Source organism: Chamaea fasciata, unplaced genomic scaffold (genome assembly GCF_029207755.1).
Source record: "Chamaea fasciata isolate MVZ Bird 193981 ecotype frontalis unplaced genomic scaffold, bChaFas1.0.hap1 SCAF_4, whole genome shotgun sequence".
In the NCBI taxonomy this organism is placed as follows: domain Eukaryota; kingdom Metazoa; phylum Chordata; class Aves; order Passeriformes; family Sylviidae; genus Chamaea; species Chamaea fasciata.
The window spans coordinates 12102501-12119843 of NW_027094089.1; the positions used below are offsets into that span (position 1 = coordinate 12102501).

Sequence of the window (17343 nt, forward strand, 5' to 3'; positions counted from 1 at the left end):
TTCACTGTGATAGGACCAGTTACAGGACTCAAGAGAATGGCCTGAAGTTGTATCAGAGGAGGTTTAGGCTGTATATCAGGAAAAGGTTCTTCACCCAAAGGGTGGGTGGGCACTGGACAAGGCTCCTCAGGGAAGTGGCCACTGCATCAGTCTGACAGAACTCATGAAGCATTTGGACAATGCTCTCAGGCATATGGTGCGTCTCTTGGGATGTCCTGAGCAGAGCCAGGAGTTGGATTGAATGATCCTTGTGAGTCTGTTCCAACTCAGGATGATCTATAACACCCTGAGGTGCTATAAGCCATGTACATTAACCGCAAATAGAGGAAAATATAGAGGCTGTCAGGATATCTTCTTGGACTAGAGTAGTTTTTCTTTATTGCATGCAAACCTTTTGTGGAGCCTCCATCTTTGAAGGCACTCAAATCCCAACTGAGCAGCATCCTGAGCAAGCTGTTCTGTTTGCCCCACTTAGAGCATGGAGGCATGGAGGCAACAGAAATACAGAGATCTGTTTCAACCTTAATTATACTGTGATTCTGTGAAATCGATATTATGCAAATGCGGGTTTTATATTGATTAATTAATTACTCTGGCTTTTCTGTATCTCCTGTTTTGAAACAACTGGTTTTTTCTCTTTGAATGTGGAATAAAACCAGATCTATAGATGAGATGTGGCTGAATGAGACTAAAGACTTACATTTTAACCAAATTTTGCTGATAGATTCCTGTAACTTTTGTGACAACACTTCAGAACAAGAGTCAGTGTCTGTACAAATAATAGTTTTAATTTATACTTTTCCAATATTTCCCAGTCTTTCCACGATTCCCCATTGATGGACTGGTATATAGCATATAAAAGTTGTCTTGAGGTGCGCTGTATGTCCAAGATGTATCTACGTGTAAGGTACACATGGCCACAGATTCTTTTCTTTCACACCATCCACCAGGAAAAGTGACATACAACACACACTGTAGAATTGTTGATATCATGAACATACTTGGAGGAGTTCTCTTTTCCCCTTCAGAAGCAGAAATTCATATCTGTGTGACTACAGTTTTAGCCCTTGCCCATGATTTGTCTTCTCAGATACTGTATAACATAATCTTTACAGCTAATTATTATAAATGAACTGAATGGGCAGTGAATGGAACAAATGGTTTAGTCATCTAAACATTGACTCTCTGTGCATTTTAATCTCTGCACCTAGTTGTTCTCAAAATCTCTCTTTCCTATGAAAATTATATCCTTGTATTTTTTCTCTACTCTCCAGCATTGGGAAAGGGAAATAATTGTCATTTCTATAATACCACAAAAATGGAAACAAATAAACAAACAAAAAAAACCACCAAAAAAACCCCCACAAAGCTTCAGGTCTGCAATTAGACACAATAAAGTGTAATTGCAAAATCTTTCATGTAAATAAATATTAGGTCGGTATGAAGCAATTTTCTTGCCTTTCCGGTGTTGCACAATTACTGAGAGCAGAGTAAAAATAAACAGTGTTGGAGATTACTTAGTTCCTGCTACCAATTTTCTAAGGGACTGAGGCATAAGTAGCTGTGTTGTCCATCTGTCCTCTCCAGCCACTTTTTAATGTTCTGGATAATTTTGACTAAGTTTGGCAAGGGTGTGGAAGGAGAAAGCCTAGTTGAAAAAAAATACACACTTTTTCAAGTTCTGTGAACATCAACAGCTGAACAGCAGACAGACTGACAAACATCGCTAAATTAAATACTGCATCCTAGTCTCATCAGTTATCCTTCCAGCTTGGCTAAGGACCTTGTTATCAGCCTGTATCTACTGGATGTCCAGCTGTCAGGTGTAAATGGCAACCAACAAGGATCTGAACCCTGGAGTTTATTACAGAACCAAAAAGATTAGATGTTTTACCCTACTTGATTATCTGGCACAATCATTCCCTCATGTCACATTCCTAGCCCTCAACCTGTGTCCTCTGCAGGAAGATCTCTGCTGGTGGTCTGACATAGCTGGGCAGGAAATCATGTTGATTCCTGCTGTGCTACTTCCCACAGCCGACAGATCCATTAGACACTAGTGGTCAAAGTCCCTGGGCATCCTACAGCATTCATCTCCATACAGTTCTTATGCAGTGGGCTCCAAAGGCCATCTGGAATCAAGATAAAACCATCTGAATGTACTCAGCTGCTTTATTCTTTCTCTAGCTCTAAAAAGACATCATAAAAATTTGGATCATAACATTTCATGTTAATTTAAAAAATACTTATTCATGGTCTTTGTTAGAGAATGAATTTTTGATGTATTGTAACACATAAAATTTTAATTCTGCTTCAAGTTGCTGAGAATTACTTTTTTTAAGGAGAACTGTACTTTTTCACTACTATATGCTGCAGAAGCTTGAACACAGAACAGTTTACAGCTTTGAGGACTCAAAAAAGGAGGAATGTCTTTAAAGTGTAAAACTCAAGGACAGTTTATTTGTTTTCTGTCTGGTTGTTTTCTAATTGGCAATGAGGACATCACTGGCACCAGAAAGTAGTGCTGTATCCTTAAAAGGGAGAAAGATGCAAGTAAAGGTGGTGGAACATGAGAGAGGATGAAAAAGATGAGCAGAATAAGTCATCTGAGGCATTTCAAAGATTGATTGTTTTCTTCACACTCCAGAGCCCGTTTCTTTCTTTGACATGTTCATCTCATAAAAGGAAACTTTAGATTTTATCTGGAAACTTGCAGGTCAGATCTGCAAATGAAAAGCACATTGATAGTGTTTTCTAGAGCTTGGTGTTCAATTTATTTTCCATTACTATATGTAAGCAGAAGAGCATGTAACTACTTGAGCATACAGTTTAAATGTCTCTGGTGGCAACGGTAATCCAGTCAGCTCAGAGTAGGGTGCCAAGGACCCTTATTGTGGGCTATATTCTATGTCACTATGGAGGTCATCAGTAGCAGAAACCTGTACTTTGGACCCCTGGCTTAACTGTATGAAATAGAAGAAGCAAAATGAAGGAAAATGGGAACCACTCAGTCACTATTTATGACACTGCCAGGAGAAGAAGAAAATGATATGCTGAGTGAATGTATGTTATATGAAAAAAATAAAAACAAAAATTTTTCTGATTTGTGAAGAGAAACATAAAGTTGATGGTGGAAGGTACTTTTTAATCCCCCTTTACTACTCCTGAACCAGAGAATGTGATATTAAGGTACAGGAATCCAGGCCTTCACAGAAAGATCCAGTCAATTTTACTACTCTTCCTAAATATTCTGTACTGCTGCTACAGAAACCATCCTTCTTTTTTCATTTTACACTCTGTAGTCGACAGCTCTGACCCGTTAGAAAACAAACATTCAGTGCCCTAATATGAATATTATAATTGTGAATCATAATAAATGATTCTTTGAGGGTGGCAATATCTTCTTTTACAAAAATGCTATAGTTCTCTTGTCTATAGGATAGAAGACAACAAGAGGGCCTTTGGATTTAAAAACTTTAGACTAAAATATTATTTTTGTATATATTTTGCGCATTTTCTGAGGGTTATATAAAAATACCTAAAAATGCATAAATAAACTCTTGTTAAGTGTAGAAAATGGCCAACAGTAACTCAGGGATTTAAAACAGTTGGGTTTATTTAGCTATTCATCATCTTAATCTATACAATATTTGTAACTTCTTTGTAGTTTAATAACACTGATTTCAGACTGAATGCAAATGTAAAGACAAAGTATCTTGTTAGGGTATATGATAAAAACTTATACCCAAATCAAGCCTTAGGAAGAGACTAATTACTTAAGCTTTCTTTGGGTGTCTGTAGAAATTGTGGGTGCTTTCATGGTCAGGCTGAGATACTCTCCTTACTTTATATCCCTGAATGTGACCTCCATGACCTGCTAATGCTCCATCACTCAAAAATCACATCAGAGGTGAAGGGCACTGGTCACATCTGACAGTTGCCTCTTTTCCTTTGCTAGATCATCCTGTCCTTTGTGAACTGTATATGGTAGATTACTGTTTCCTAAGCATATCTCACATTTAATCTTCATGGTATATATTTATCCACTTGACATTTGCACTGTTCTGTACCCACCTAAGATACTGTGGATAATACTATAAGGACAAAATTCCTTTCTGTCTTTGTGATAACATGAAAGCAGAGGTGCTCGCTTAGTGCAATATTCTTTGAGAAGATCATGCAAACACAACTACTTTTTATTATGAAAATATGTGTGAATCTCTATCATGCCCTTTTACAAAAATTGTATATCCAATTCAGATGTATGGAGAGAAATGGTAAGAATATTTATCATTTCTATTTATTCCGAAAAGTTAAGGGGGTTTTTTTCAGATATGTAAGTCATAGCTCTTATTAATACTGAATATGTAAAATGAAACACCATTGTTACAGGTTTTCCAAAATGTTTCCTTCTGCTTCAGCAGTTCTACCCTGATTACACTGAGATGGGAGTGGTAGCTCTAATTTAAGGTAGGAATACGCCATGGCACTTATTCAACAGTGCACTCGTGTGGCAAGATTCAGGAAGTACATAGCCAGTGTATCACAGAATTCCTTGAATACAAGTTATTTTTCTCATTACATAAGAAAATACAAAAAAGTTCTTATAGATCCATGCAATGATGTTTCCCAGTATGATCCTTTTTTAAAAATTATTTTTCATCCTACTTTTATAGAAAAAATATACCTAGAAAAAAATATCCTCTTTCAAATATTTTGGTGATACAAGTCTGAGCTCCCAATAAAGAATATTATCTTGTTTTGTCATATGTGGGCCCTTCTTCACTGAAATTTAATTTCAGAGTGTAAACTTGATACCTTAATTTCTTTCATCACCATAAAATTTCAATTTCTGACAGGAGATCTGAATATAGCTGTGATGTTATCGCACCAAAGTCTCTTAATACATTTTGTGGCTACTCAGCCAACGAATTGTATGCAGAATTATGACTACAAGTTCTTGTATTCTCAAAGCAAGTTCACACATATAGCAAGAAGCAAAACTTCTATTAAGCTACCAGGTATGGTTGCAGAGAATATAAATGAGCCAGGAAGTGAGTGCTGCAGGCCAGACATCCAACAGGTGCAAAACTTCTAAAAGAGCTGCCAGCCTCATCTAGTTTAATTTAAGTTATGCTAGAAATTCCCACTGTTACTTGAATGGTTGTTTTCTTCAGTTATGTTTTTCCTGCAGTTGATTTAAACACCATTCATGTTGCTGGAATCCCTCCACCACTCCTGTCCCTCTGATGATGACCCTCCACCTTCATCTTGGAGTGGGACTCCAAGATGAGCATTATTCCTGAGATCAGTTATTCAAAAAAAATAACACAACATTCCCTCTGTTTTGCAACAGGACATACTGGTCCTTATGGTCCCAGTACAAGAGAGACAATCAGACTCTGCAAGGTATCATTTCAAATCCAATTTCTTAGAGCTAACATCATGAGGAAAAAGAGAACTGATATCCTACAGCATTTCAGATCCCACAAACCATGTGCACTGCAGCATCAAATGGGTCTGTAACAAGGGTGCATCACAAAGTCTGTGGAAGGGCTATCCCATTGTGGTCATTCAAACTATACGAGGATTTCCTTAAAAGAGAACAACTTTATTCATCATTTCTGCTGTCAGAGAGGATGACTGCAAGGTCATAGAGGTACCAGTACAGTGTGGGAGTTGCCCACAGCTGCTCTAATGAATTCAGTGTGCTGCCTGAATTCATCCTGCGGCCATGGGAAATGCACAGCACAATGCAGACCTGAAGGCCATCCCGTGTGTGGCTATACTTGGGTTAACTATTGCATGGATTGCTACAGCCTCAACGCACAATTGATCCTTCCAAGCAGGTTCACCTTCCTGCAGTGTGGAGGCATTTATTCCCATTAAAAGAATTCCATTGCGAGCAAGGTCTCTGGAGTGATCTCTGAAGAACAAGAATGCCCCTATAGAAGTAGAGGGGTTTTTTTTTCCTGCTCCCTTACATTCATTCTCTCCCCTGCTCTCTCTCTCTCTCTCAGCAGGGTGCCCTCAGCTTTTCATATAGTTAGGAATGTGAAGAGTATAAAAGCAAAACCACACACAGAGGTGTGTCTCCAGGCGCTTTGCAGTGCTCTGGAGGCAATTACAACTGTGATGCTCGGGCAGTGTCCCTTAGGATATGGTACAGGGGTGAGCAATACCGAAGGGAAAAGTGAGGGCTAACGTGAAAGGACTATAAGTGCACCCCAGGCCAGGACAGCGTCGTCGGTAGCAGTAGCAGCCTCCCCTCATAAGGCACCAGTTCCTAAGGCAAGTGGGGCAGAACCGAATGTAGAACTGAGTGCTTGTGTAAGCTGCTACCTCGCTTCGGCGGCTGAACACCTGTGGTGGCACACCTGACATGAGACGACAGTCCCGTTACGTGGCCGAAATCTCTCGGCCGCAGCACCAGAGCAGCAGAGCTCTGCGGAGCCTGTCCCCGCTGCCGCGGCCGCCCGACCGGCGGGAAGGCGGCGAGCGCGGTCCCGCCCGCCCCTCAGGCGCTGGCTGCCCCGCCCCTCAGGCGCTGGCTGCCCCGCCCCTCAGGCGCTGGCTGCCCCGCCCCTCAGGCGCTGGCTGCCCCGCCCCTCAGGCGCTGGCTGCCCCGCCCCTCAGGCGCTGGCTGCCCCGCCCCTCAGGCGCTGGCTGGCTGCCCCTCAGGCGCTGGCTGCCCCGCCCCTCAGGCGCTGGCTGCCCCGCCCCTCAGGCGCTGGCTGCCCCGCCCCTCAGGCGCTGGCTGCCCCGCCCCTCAGGCGCTGGCTGCCCCGCCCCTCAGGAGCTGGCTGGCTGCCCCTCAGGCGCTGGCTGCCCCGCCCCTCAGGCGCTGGCTGCCCCGCCCCTCAGGCGCTGGCTGCCCCGCCCCTCAGGAGCTGGCGGTCCCGCCCCCGCCGCGAGGCCCCGCCCCGCCGCGCGCGCAGCAGCAGCCGCCCCTGCGTCGCCCCTGCCGTCTCCGGGCTAGACGCCCTCTGATGACGCCACATCCACCCGGCGCTCACCGTCGCAGCAGGCGCACGGCCGCTGGCTGGGCGCGCGCATGCGCGCTGAGGTAAGAGGCTCGGAGCTCGGGGGGGGGCTGCGTCCCCTCCCCTCCGCTCGTGCTTCCGCGCGCGCCGCCCGTTACCCGACCGACGCCACGCGGGGCCGGCACGCGCCGCCTGCCCATCGGGAGAGCGCGCGCGGCGCGGAGGGAGGTCCCGGCCGCGGCCGGCCCGGCGGGAAGGGCGCACGCGGGGGGCGGAATGCGCCGGTGCCGCCGGCGGCGGGGGGGGGAGAAGGGGGGGGAGAGGGGGGCGGGCCCTGAGGGCGAGGGCGCGGTCCCCGGGGGGGCGGGGCCGCGCGCCAGCCTGGTCGATGCCTCCCCGCCGGCAGCCGCGTCCCGTCCCCCGGCCCGGCGGAGCGCTGAGCGGTGTCAGGATGTGCAGGTGAGCTCGGTGCGGGTGCGGCAGCCGGGCGAGGCTCAGCGCCGCAGTCCCCGGCAGATGCCGGAGAACGAACCCGGCGCGGGAGACATGGAGTCCGGCGAAGACCTTTCGGCGGATCGGCCTTCGGCCCTTCGAAGTGGGATGGAGGAGCCTGAGAAGGAGGCAGATGATGAGGGAGGGAAGACTGCCTGGCAGCAGAGCCTGAATCCCGAGCTGCAGCAGGCGTACCGCATCCTGCGCGAGTTCCTGCTGGAGAAGTACCGTCCTCTGACGGCGCCGTTCCTGAAGCCCCTCGCGGATCAGGCATCTTTCGGGGAAGAAGGCGCTGGCTCCCTCTCGGGCCGTAAGAGCAGCCAGTCCTTGCAGCACCTGCCAGCTGGAATATGGCTATTGAAAATGGAAGAGAAATTTTCTAGTGGGCAGTACGCAGGGATAGCAGATTTCGTGTGTGACTTCCGACTCATGCTGGAGACTTGCTATCGGCTGCACGGGGTGGATCACTGGCTCTCCAAACAGGCCCAGAAGCTGGAGATGATGCTGGAACAGAAGTTGGCACTGCTGTCCCGGTAGGTGTAGAAAACTATAGGGGCTGTGCCGCGTGTTCTTTACATAAAGTAGAACAGGAGGGTGTATTTTTTTACGTGAAAATTCCGTTGAAAAAAAAAAAACAGCCGTCAAACAAAACCCCACAACAGAAAGAACATTGGAACTTTAAATATTTTCGTGAATATTAACGTTTCCTACTGAGAACTATTCAAATTTTAATTCAAAACTCTTTGGAAATTCCAAACCTCAAAATACCAACTAGAGCACAGCATTTCCTGGCTAAGATTTTCCTTCTGAAAGAAGCCTTTTGTGAACGTGGAGGGAGGGACACTTGTTTACGCAAGATGTCAAACGCTTCTTCCTCTATTTTATTCTGTCGTGAAACTGTCTAAACTATGTATGAATATTTGGCTCTTAGAAATTGTTACTTTTACAATCTGTGACATTTTTGCTGCCCTTAAAATACGTAGGAATAAAACATTAAGCCGAAGTTACCTGCTTTGAAATGGTTTGCTTTTTGATAGTTATAAAATGAGAGACAATGCTTGCCATACTATAGTCTTTAATGGCAAAGTGGAAATCGCGGTAAGTTGAAATATAAGTCCCTGGCAGGAGCTTTATCATCAGCCAAAGCAGCTGAAACCTAGAAAGGTCTCGAGCTATATAGTTGAAAGCCCAGATTAAATCACAGCTGAAGTACAGGCTTTCTCATGGGCTTGTCATAGGCATTGTTCTGTCATTATAAGAAAACCGTGGTGGCTTCTTACGGTGAAAAGCCCAGCGGTCTTCTGAATGACATAGTATTCTGCATATAGGCATTGAGGTGCAACTGGTTCAGAAGTTTGTAATTGTGAATTGGCTTGCTTTTTTTCTTCTAGGCATTTAAGAGAGAAAACATCATTAGCTGTGACATCTAGAGGATGCTATGGGCAGGAGGATGAGAAAACAGCAGCATGCGTTTCTACGAGACGACGTTCCACGCCCCGCAACTTAGTGGGTTTGTCAACAGGCATGTTTGAGTCTGTGATGGTGCAGGTTCTAAGACAAGAGGAGCAACTGAGAGCAAAAGAGGAAAAGAGGTAATAAGAATAGCTGTCTTGTTTTGTTTTAAAATGGTTGTGTCTTCCTAGTTTTCTAAAGAGGCTAGCTCCTCATGGCTCTTTTAGGTTAATAGATGTTATGGTGCTTTTGTGGTTTTAAGTTGATGACTACAATAGAGTGCATCCACAAAGCAAAAATTTAGTACCACTTGATTGAAAAATTGCTGAGGTTATTTATGTTTTGAATTAAATTACAGCTGCTTTTGTTTTAGTGTAGCAAATCTTCTAATAACTAAAAGCATCCACAGTGATTTCCTGCTTGTGCATTATAGTTTATCATGTGTAAGCTTGGACAGTTTTTAATGCAATAATTAGATTAAAAACTACCAGAATGCTTAACTGCAGTCTAATTCCATGATCTTGTCACTGCTTCTCTCGCTGATAGCCAGAAGCAAATTATCTCTGCCAGTGCCTCTGCTGTTACCTCACTGATGTGGCATTTCAGCTTGTCAGTTAGGTAACAATTTTAGATTGTACATGTAAATAACTGAGATTTTGTGTCTTAAATTTAAGAGCTATGTAATTCCAGGCAGCGTTCAATGTTAACATGTTTCACTTTGAGGAAAATGAAGGTTTTAAGTTTGTTTAACAGTAATTTGAGTGACTGTGTCTAAACATGGTGCACAATGGTAAGACAGTATTTGCTTCAGGAAGCAGAATTTTTGTAGCTTTTTTCAAAGTTCGCAGCTTTGTGGACTTCCTTTACGTAACCAGCTCGCTTTTAATTTTGCAGGTAATTTTTATTTTCAGCAGATTTGAAGCTATATGGCTGACTGAACTGTTAGACAGTACCTTTTTCCAATCTAATTTCTTTCTTCTAATCCACTAATCTTCTAATCACACTTTGCCAAGGGGAGAAAAAAAAAAAAAGCAAAAAAAGCAAAGATCACTAGGGTTATTGTTTCTTTGGTAAAATTCTCTTGAGTTTTGCTCAACTCTGTGATCTAGAACTCAGAACTTGATGACAGCGTTACGAAAAAGGACATTTTGGTTTGGATTTTAATTCATTGGTAGAGTCTGTAGAACAGTTTACCAAACAAGATAAAAATTACACTTTCATACACCGGTTTTAAGTACATTGTTGCAAAACTGTAGTAATTAACTGTTAAATCCATGTATCTGGAAATACTCAAAAATCCCAGATCCTGGGATATTTCCAGGATAACAGAAAAAGGCCACAACTACCTTGCTTCTTTAACCCTAAAATTTTGAACTGTACCACTTATTAAGAAGCAGTAAAAGTCTGTCAGTAGATAGCTGGCTTAATATTTCTTTGACTCTCTTGACCTCTCCAAGTAATGATGCTTCTAATATCTTTTCTCAGTTTTATTTCTTAATCACACCATGTTTTCAAAGTAATTTGAACCTCTTTCTACCAATTGTTTCCCTGCACACCAAAAATTTTCCCAAAGAACCTTTTCTGAGCACTTTTATGAAAAGAGCTTGGAAATTGGAAGGCCTACAAAGTTAGTTGCACATTTCCAGTGAAGATCACATTTTACAATATATATAAATTTTCGAAGTGTTGCACATATAAATGCACATACTTTCAAGATTATTTTTATTTGAAAACGTATTGCAACTTTCTAAACTTACTTTGGCTTATTGCTAAAGTATGTATTTTGTTATTGAGAAAAGAAAATGGTTATTCTGCTATGTGTTTTTGTTTTCTTTTGAAATCTAATGCACTGAAGTTGGCACAGAAGAGGTACTTTCTAAACAATATGGAAGATCGCAGCTTTGGTTATTTTAGTTGGAGAGCGTAGTGTTGGCAAATCAGTTGTGTTTGGATGGGCAGCATCTGCTCTTCACCCAACTTGAAGATGAGTTATCAGGAACATAAAAAAGGGGTCAGTTCCTGGCCATCTAGTGGGTGACTCATTGTGCTTGTAGTTGTAATTTACGCATGTAGTCATAAATTATCTTAGTGTACAATGTCTAAGAGTTGCATGCTGTCAGTCCCAGAAAAGTAAGACAGCAAAATGCAAGGGCCTTTCTATAAAACTTAGCCTCATATCTAAAGCAAATTGCCTGTTGAAGTCCAAGTTTGTATATAATTCTTTGCTTTAGATATTTAGATACTATCATAATACACAGGCATCTTATGATGAGAATTAAATAAAACTAAAATTTCAAATAGTCAAACATATAAATAATCATGTCTATTGTACAGAAATTTTTTTCAACTGTGTATTTTGGAGGAAAACTCTGAAGTGGGATTTTATCGTCTCTTCTGTAGTTAACTTCAGGGAAATCCTACTCCAAATCTTTTATTAGTTATTTTTGTTATATAGGTATCCTTTGTTGCGAATTCTCTTTTTCTTGTAATTTATCCATTTCTTGCAGGATCAGTTTCTCTTTCTTTTATGTAACGTTTTATAACTTTCCCCAGCTGACACATTCCTAATGGTGGACTGGTGATGTAAAAGCTGACAAGGTATCATTGCAAAGCTGATTTCACTATTTTGCTACTAATAGTTTTTGTACAGCAGCAAAAGCACTTCACCCCACCAAACTATATACATGATAACATCTGATTTACTTTTCTCAGTGTTGTTTGTAAACATTCCTCTTGTTCAATTGTTGTAATTTTCAGAATATTGTCTGTCTTCTTCAAATTGTTATTTACACTTCTGTGAGTTTCTACTCAGCTGCTTGGTTATGTGCTAAGTAAGTAACAAATCAACTAATTTACATATTAGTTAACAATAAATAGTTGTGGGATTATTTTATAATTGGAAATTATTGACTCGTTAATTAGATACTGAAATATAAAGGTAGATTCTTACTGAACTTTTTAAAACCACCAGTGAGTGGCAGATTATTAACTGGTTGGTTTCAGTGGAAATTAAGTGTCTGTATGGCTTTGGTGTGTTGAAAATTGTGTTGGCAGTTACAGAACTGTCTTCCATCTCTCAAAGCATGATTCTGGGATAAGTTTCAGACGTTCATTAAAACATTTAAAGAATTGAATTCTTGCTGCAAGTTAGTAATTTAATTAAGGCGATTGTGGAATAAGGTATACTTACACAGTCAAATTTGCTTTTTATAAGGGTGTTAGCATGGAATTAACTGGATCCAATGCAAAAATATAGAGTATATAATAATATGATTTAAGATATTTAAGATACGGAAATAAGGTTGTATGGGTATCTCCAAATTTAATATCTTCTGACTATGAAATCTTGGCTTAATTTAGAATAATATGTAATTTTGCTACTCTGATATAACTTTCTATTTTGTTTTTTTTTTAAAGAAATTTTTTAGAAACAAGTTACTGTGAATTTAAACAGTTTTCTGTGTCTTGTAATTAAGAAATCCAGTGTCTGAACTTTTGGCTGTGAATCAACACCTTTGTAGGTTAGACGTGGTAACTGGGAGAACAAAATAAAATTTAATCTTTGGCTCCTGTCCCCACCAAGAAATCTCCTGTTTCAAACAAGAAGGAATTTGCTGGTGGTACGTGTCTGCTGCCTTAAATAATGGAGGAAATTAAAAGAAGAGTAGGGAGTTATGTCTGGACTCTGTTTTAGGTGTTATCTCTTCTTGGGTACCATGTTTTCTGAGTTTTAATTCCAGATGCCACTCAAGAGTTGCAAAACAACTGTTGCAGATGTGGTCTAGAAGTACACCTGTTGTTAGTCTAGAAAAATCAGCTTCACCTTAGAATTGTTTTGTTACTACTGTAAGTCCAATATATGTATGCAAACATATTCCTTGTAAATGTAAATAAAAGTATGAAACAACAGGGTTTTTTACAGTTGCTGTCATCATGAGAGTCAAATATTTATGTCCAGAGAATTTCTCAATATAAGGATATTTGTGCCACTATAATATCAAATGTCTCTCTCTTACCTCCCTCTCCAATTTCTCTCTTCCTTCACCCTTCCTCCCTTGCCCTGTGTCGTATTCTCTCTTTACTTTGCTTTATCCTCTCAAAAAAAAAAAAAAAAACCCACCTCAGGAGAAAGCTATGCCCTCCAAAGGATGTTAGCAGGAAGACCTCAATAATGAAGATGTCAAAGTGTGCTATTATTTACGTTTTTTCTTGAATGTCTGCTGAGAATGGGCTGACAGCAGATATTGTGATAAAACAACAGCGTAAAAACAAGGCAAACTTTTTACAAGTGAAACAACCTACAGTTTTCTTTTAAAGAGAATCATTTAAAGCATTCTTTAAAATGATATTATAGTTGTAATTTTATCTAGACAGAGGTGAATCTAGAGCATGTATTTACTTTGATAATTCTACCTTGATTTAAATTATTACTTGGTAAAAAGTTGAAACTGCTTGCAAAGACGGTATTTTTAGATCGCCCACAGTTTTTTTAAATTAAATGATACAGAAATGCTATTGTTTCTATATATGTTCCATCTCACCATGTACTCACTATTTAGTCTCGTTGCCATATGTTAATAGAGTTCACACCTTTTGGAGGCAGGAGGTTATTGGGAAGTATGTTTTACATTTAGGAGGAATAAGGGAGTGGGATCCAATAATGCTATGAAATTTGTGTTTCAGACCACTTTTGCATAATATAATTTCTTCCTCTGCCTCACTTGGATGTTAGTTATTTTTATTTATTATTTTCGGTTATTTTTATTTATTATATCAATGCAATATTAGCACATTTAAATAGAACATAAATCAGAATAAAAATAATGCCCACTTTACATGTGCAAGTAGTATTGTTGAATTTAATGGTTTATTCACCAAAAATGGCTAATAGAAGTTTGTGCTGAAAGATGGGATTTTGTCTTTATATTCCATCCTTTATATTCTTAAGTTAATGCTGCATTGGAAAACTGAAGTTAGGAATTTACTGACCTGTTTGCTTTTACCTTTTATGTTTTACATGAGTCTGTCCTTCTGTACTTATTAGATATACAAGTAACAAGCATGCATGTATGTGGTATTAAAAATTTCTGTTCAAATTATGGTAACAAGTCACTGAACATTTAATTTTATTATAGAGGATAAAGTATTCAGTAGAGTCTTACTGTATTTTATGTTATTTTGCATACACATGGCATGTTTCCCCTGTGCTGATACTAAAATGTGGACAAAGCTACGTTTGTTGCTTTTTTTACCTTGTTAAGGTAGCTAGTCAATAGCTAATGCTTGAAATACATGGCCTTCGAGCTAGAAGCCACTATCAGCTTCATGTTGTCAGAAGAAGCATTTTAGTTTATCATTACTTTTTTGCTGAATTTGGAAGGCATTGATGCTTTGAATGGATATATGGCATTTATTTGCTACTTGTTTATGAAGGAATAAAATTGGAGGTTCACAGTTTGGAAATAAGGATGTGTAAATTCGAGTAGCAGGTCACATTTGTGTTAGAGGCAGGTGATAGTTTTCACCAGTGATAGAAGCTTCAGAGAAAAAGATAAAAGAAGCTTAGGATGAACTCTAAAAAACTTTTCTATAAGTACAGTGGAATCCTAATCCTGTCTTTGGGAAGCTAGTTGTACCTTCTGGCAAAAATGTTAGTCTACTACTGCAGCAGTGATAAAGAAACTTTCCTTCTGTTGGTAACTTTTGATATTTGTATGATTCATGCAGATGTCCAGTTTTCTACTTTGGAAATAAATTGACATATCGTATCTTAGATGGTAAGCCACATGTAATTAATAATCTGAAATGGAAGCATTTCTTTTTCTAACATGTGATGCCCTTAAATTTCATGATAAATTTACAAATGCAAGTAAATAGAAGTTCCCAGTCTATCATATGAGGTTTACATACTGCTGTCATGTTTCCTCTTCCTAGTGTTATGTGTGGACTCCCAGATGACTCAGAAGTTTTTACAGGTCCCTGGTTACTTCTAACCTCTTTCTCCGAATGCATGTTATTTCTGCACTATCCTGTTTTTTTAGATAGGGGGACCAGAACTGAACACATTTTTTCAGGTGAGGGCAAACTAATTAATGTAGTAACATTTTATTTTTGGTATTATTTTCTTTCACATTCTTTGTGTGTCCTGATATTTGTTTCTTTTTCGATCACCATTGCAAACTGACTAGTAACACATCTTTGCACAGGAAGGAAAATGGCTGTTAGTTGAGCACTTAGCAATTAGGCATGTATACTTCTGTGCTGAGGAAGGTGAGTTGTACTTGTGTACGAGGCAGCTGACATGAGCCACAGGGCAACCATTTGGAAACAGGATTTACCTGGAATTTGTTTCAGACATTTTTATATGGATAGTTTGTTGGCAATGCTTGATTCTGATTAAAAGGGGTTGAGGAAAGAAATATATTTTTTTATTACCTGAAAATCTAAACAACTCAAACTGTTGATATATGCCAGGCTTTTTTCTTATCATCTTCCCTTCTTTAGACTAATGGTAATAGAAAAATACTACAGTAATTTCCCATGGTGGTTGATGTGTTCTGCACTGCAAAGTAAGACAAACCGAAGTAAAACTTTAAAAGTTTTACAATGCTCTTTATAACTTCAAGATAAGTATGTTTGACGTACTGTGGTTCTGATTTTTTTTCCTCTCATATTTCTTTTTGTTCACCTAATATCTGAATTTTCATGAAATTTCTTTTACTAGGCAGAGAGATCAAGAAAGAAAAGAAGCAGAAGAAGCTAGTCAGAAAGAAATAGAAGAATGGGAAAAATCACTTTTAGCTCGAGCAGCACCTACAAGGATGGAGACAATGTGGGAGATTCCAGCTATTGGTCATTTTCTTTGCTTAGCACAACAGATTTTAAATTTACCTGAAATAGTATTCTATGAATTGGAACGTTGTCTTCTGATGCCTCAATGTAATGTTTTTTTATCTAAAATAATGACTTCTTTGTTAAGTCCTCCTCATCGCAGACCTACATTACATCGCAGGCCTACATTTTCCTACAGGACTTGGGAAGCAGCGCTCAGAAAGAAAGTGCAACACTGGTATACTGTTGTGGGGCAGACCGACAATCCTAATAGTGCTGCAGAAAAACTTGGATTGTGTCCCCAATTTTTCAAAGTGCTTGGAGAAGTTAATCCCTTGGAGGAAAAACCATTTCATGAGCTACCGTTCTACCAAAAAGTGTGGCTGCTAAAAGGTCTCTGTGACTTTGTGTATGAAACACAAAAGGATGTTCAGGATGCGGTGCTAGGTCAGCCTATCCATGAATGCAGAGAAGTAATTCTTGGTTATGACTGCTTGGAAAATGCCTATGTTCACTTTCCACAGTTCTGTGGTGCAGATGTTCGAATTTACAAACAAAAACCTTTTCAGGCTCCTGAATTCCCATCTCTTCCCATCAAAGTTAAAAAAGTGCCGCGTACTAAGTCGGAAAGAATAAAACATGAATATGGAAGCAAAAGCAATGGGGAGGTCAGTTCTGCTGGGAGAGAACTGCTGTGTCATTCCAAGACAGAAGGAGAGAAAAGTATGGACATTGTTATCTGTCCAGAAGAAAAAACACATTTAGGTAGCTTTAGAGTCACTACAGAGGATATGAAGGTTGACTGTGAAATAAAAGCCTCAAGAGTTTGTGACATCAAAAAACCTGGTTGTTATAAAGAGAACTTCAGGACTAGGATTACTTCAGGAGAGATTGTTGATATGGGTGGTCACCCTAGTTCAGAAGAAATAACAGATGTGGAGAATGGACTAGATTGCACTGAAATGGCCAGAGTAAGAGCTGAGCTGTGTCCATTCAAGGAGAACGCACTGAAAGCTTACCAAATGCATGTCAACGGCACTTATAATGATACCCAAGGCAGAAATTACCATGAATCTGCTAAAGAAACAGTGCTAGAGACCTTACTGCAAAATAATAAGAAACTAAATAAGATGCTGGCGAAAAAGAAGAAAAAGAAAAAAAAGAAGTTGAAGGATATTCTAAATGAAAACCTACAGAGAAAACTTGATGACTTGCAAAGAAAGCGTGAGATTCATCTTCATCCATTCAAATCATATAAATCTGAAATCCAGAACAAGTTGTTTATAATTAAAAAGAAAGCAAAACATAAGAAGCACAAGTCCGGTAAGCTGACATTTTTACTTAGAGTAAAAATCAGGAGGATACAAATTTTTTTTGAAGTTATTTTCTTAGTTGATAAGTCCCCATTTTATTTTGTGAAAAAAGGAGAACCTTATTGCATTAGACAATTTGGACATTAATGTTGAAGTCAAAGTGACCTACCTGATAACACAAGCATATAAAACATCAGCTGATTAAACTGTGATTCATTTGCAGAATGTATCTTTAGAGAGCATAATTAATTAGAAGAGTTAATTTATTGCAA

General features: G+C 39.9%; 1 protein-coding gene across 1 annotated transcript in view; it reads left to right on the top strand.

The window, feature by feature from the left end:
- The first annotated feature begins 7346 nt into the window (after positions 1 to 7346).
- BRD10 (bromodomain containing 10) overlaps positions 7347 to 17343 on the top strand; it is a 48666-nt gene continuing 38669 nt past the window's right edge. Inside the window, exons 1-3 of the mRNA XM_066180850.1 lie at positions 7347 to 8008; positions 8867 to 9067; positions 15652 to 17081. Of these exons, the coding sequence (XP_066036947.1) occupies positions 7500 to 8008; positions 8867 to 9067; positions 15652 to 17081 (2140 nt within the window). The 5' untranslated portion in view covers positions 7347 to 7499. The remainder of the gene's footprint in view (positions 8009 to 8866; positions 9068 to 15651; positions 17082 to 17343) is intronic.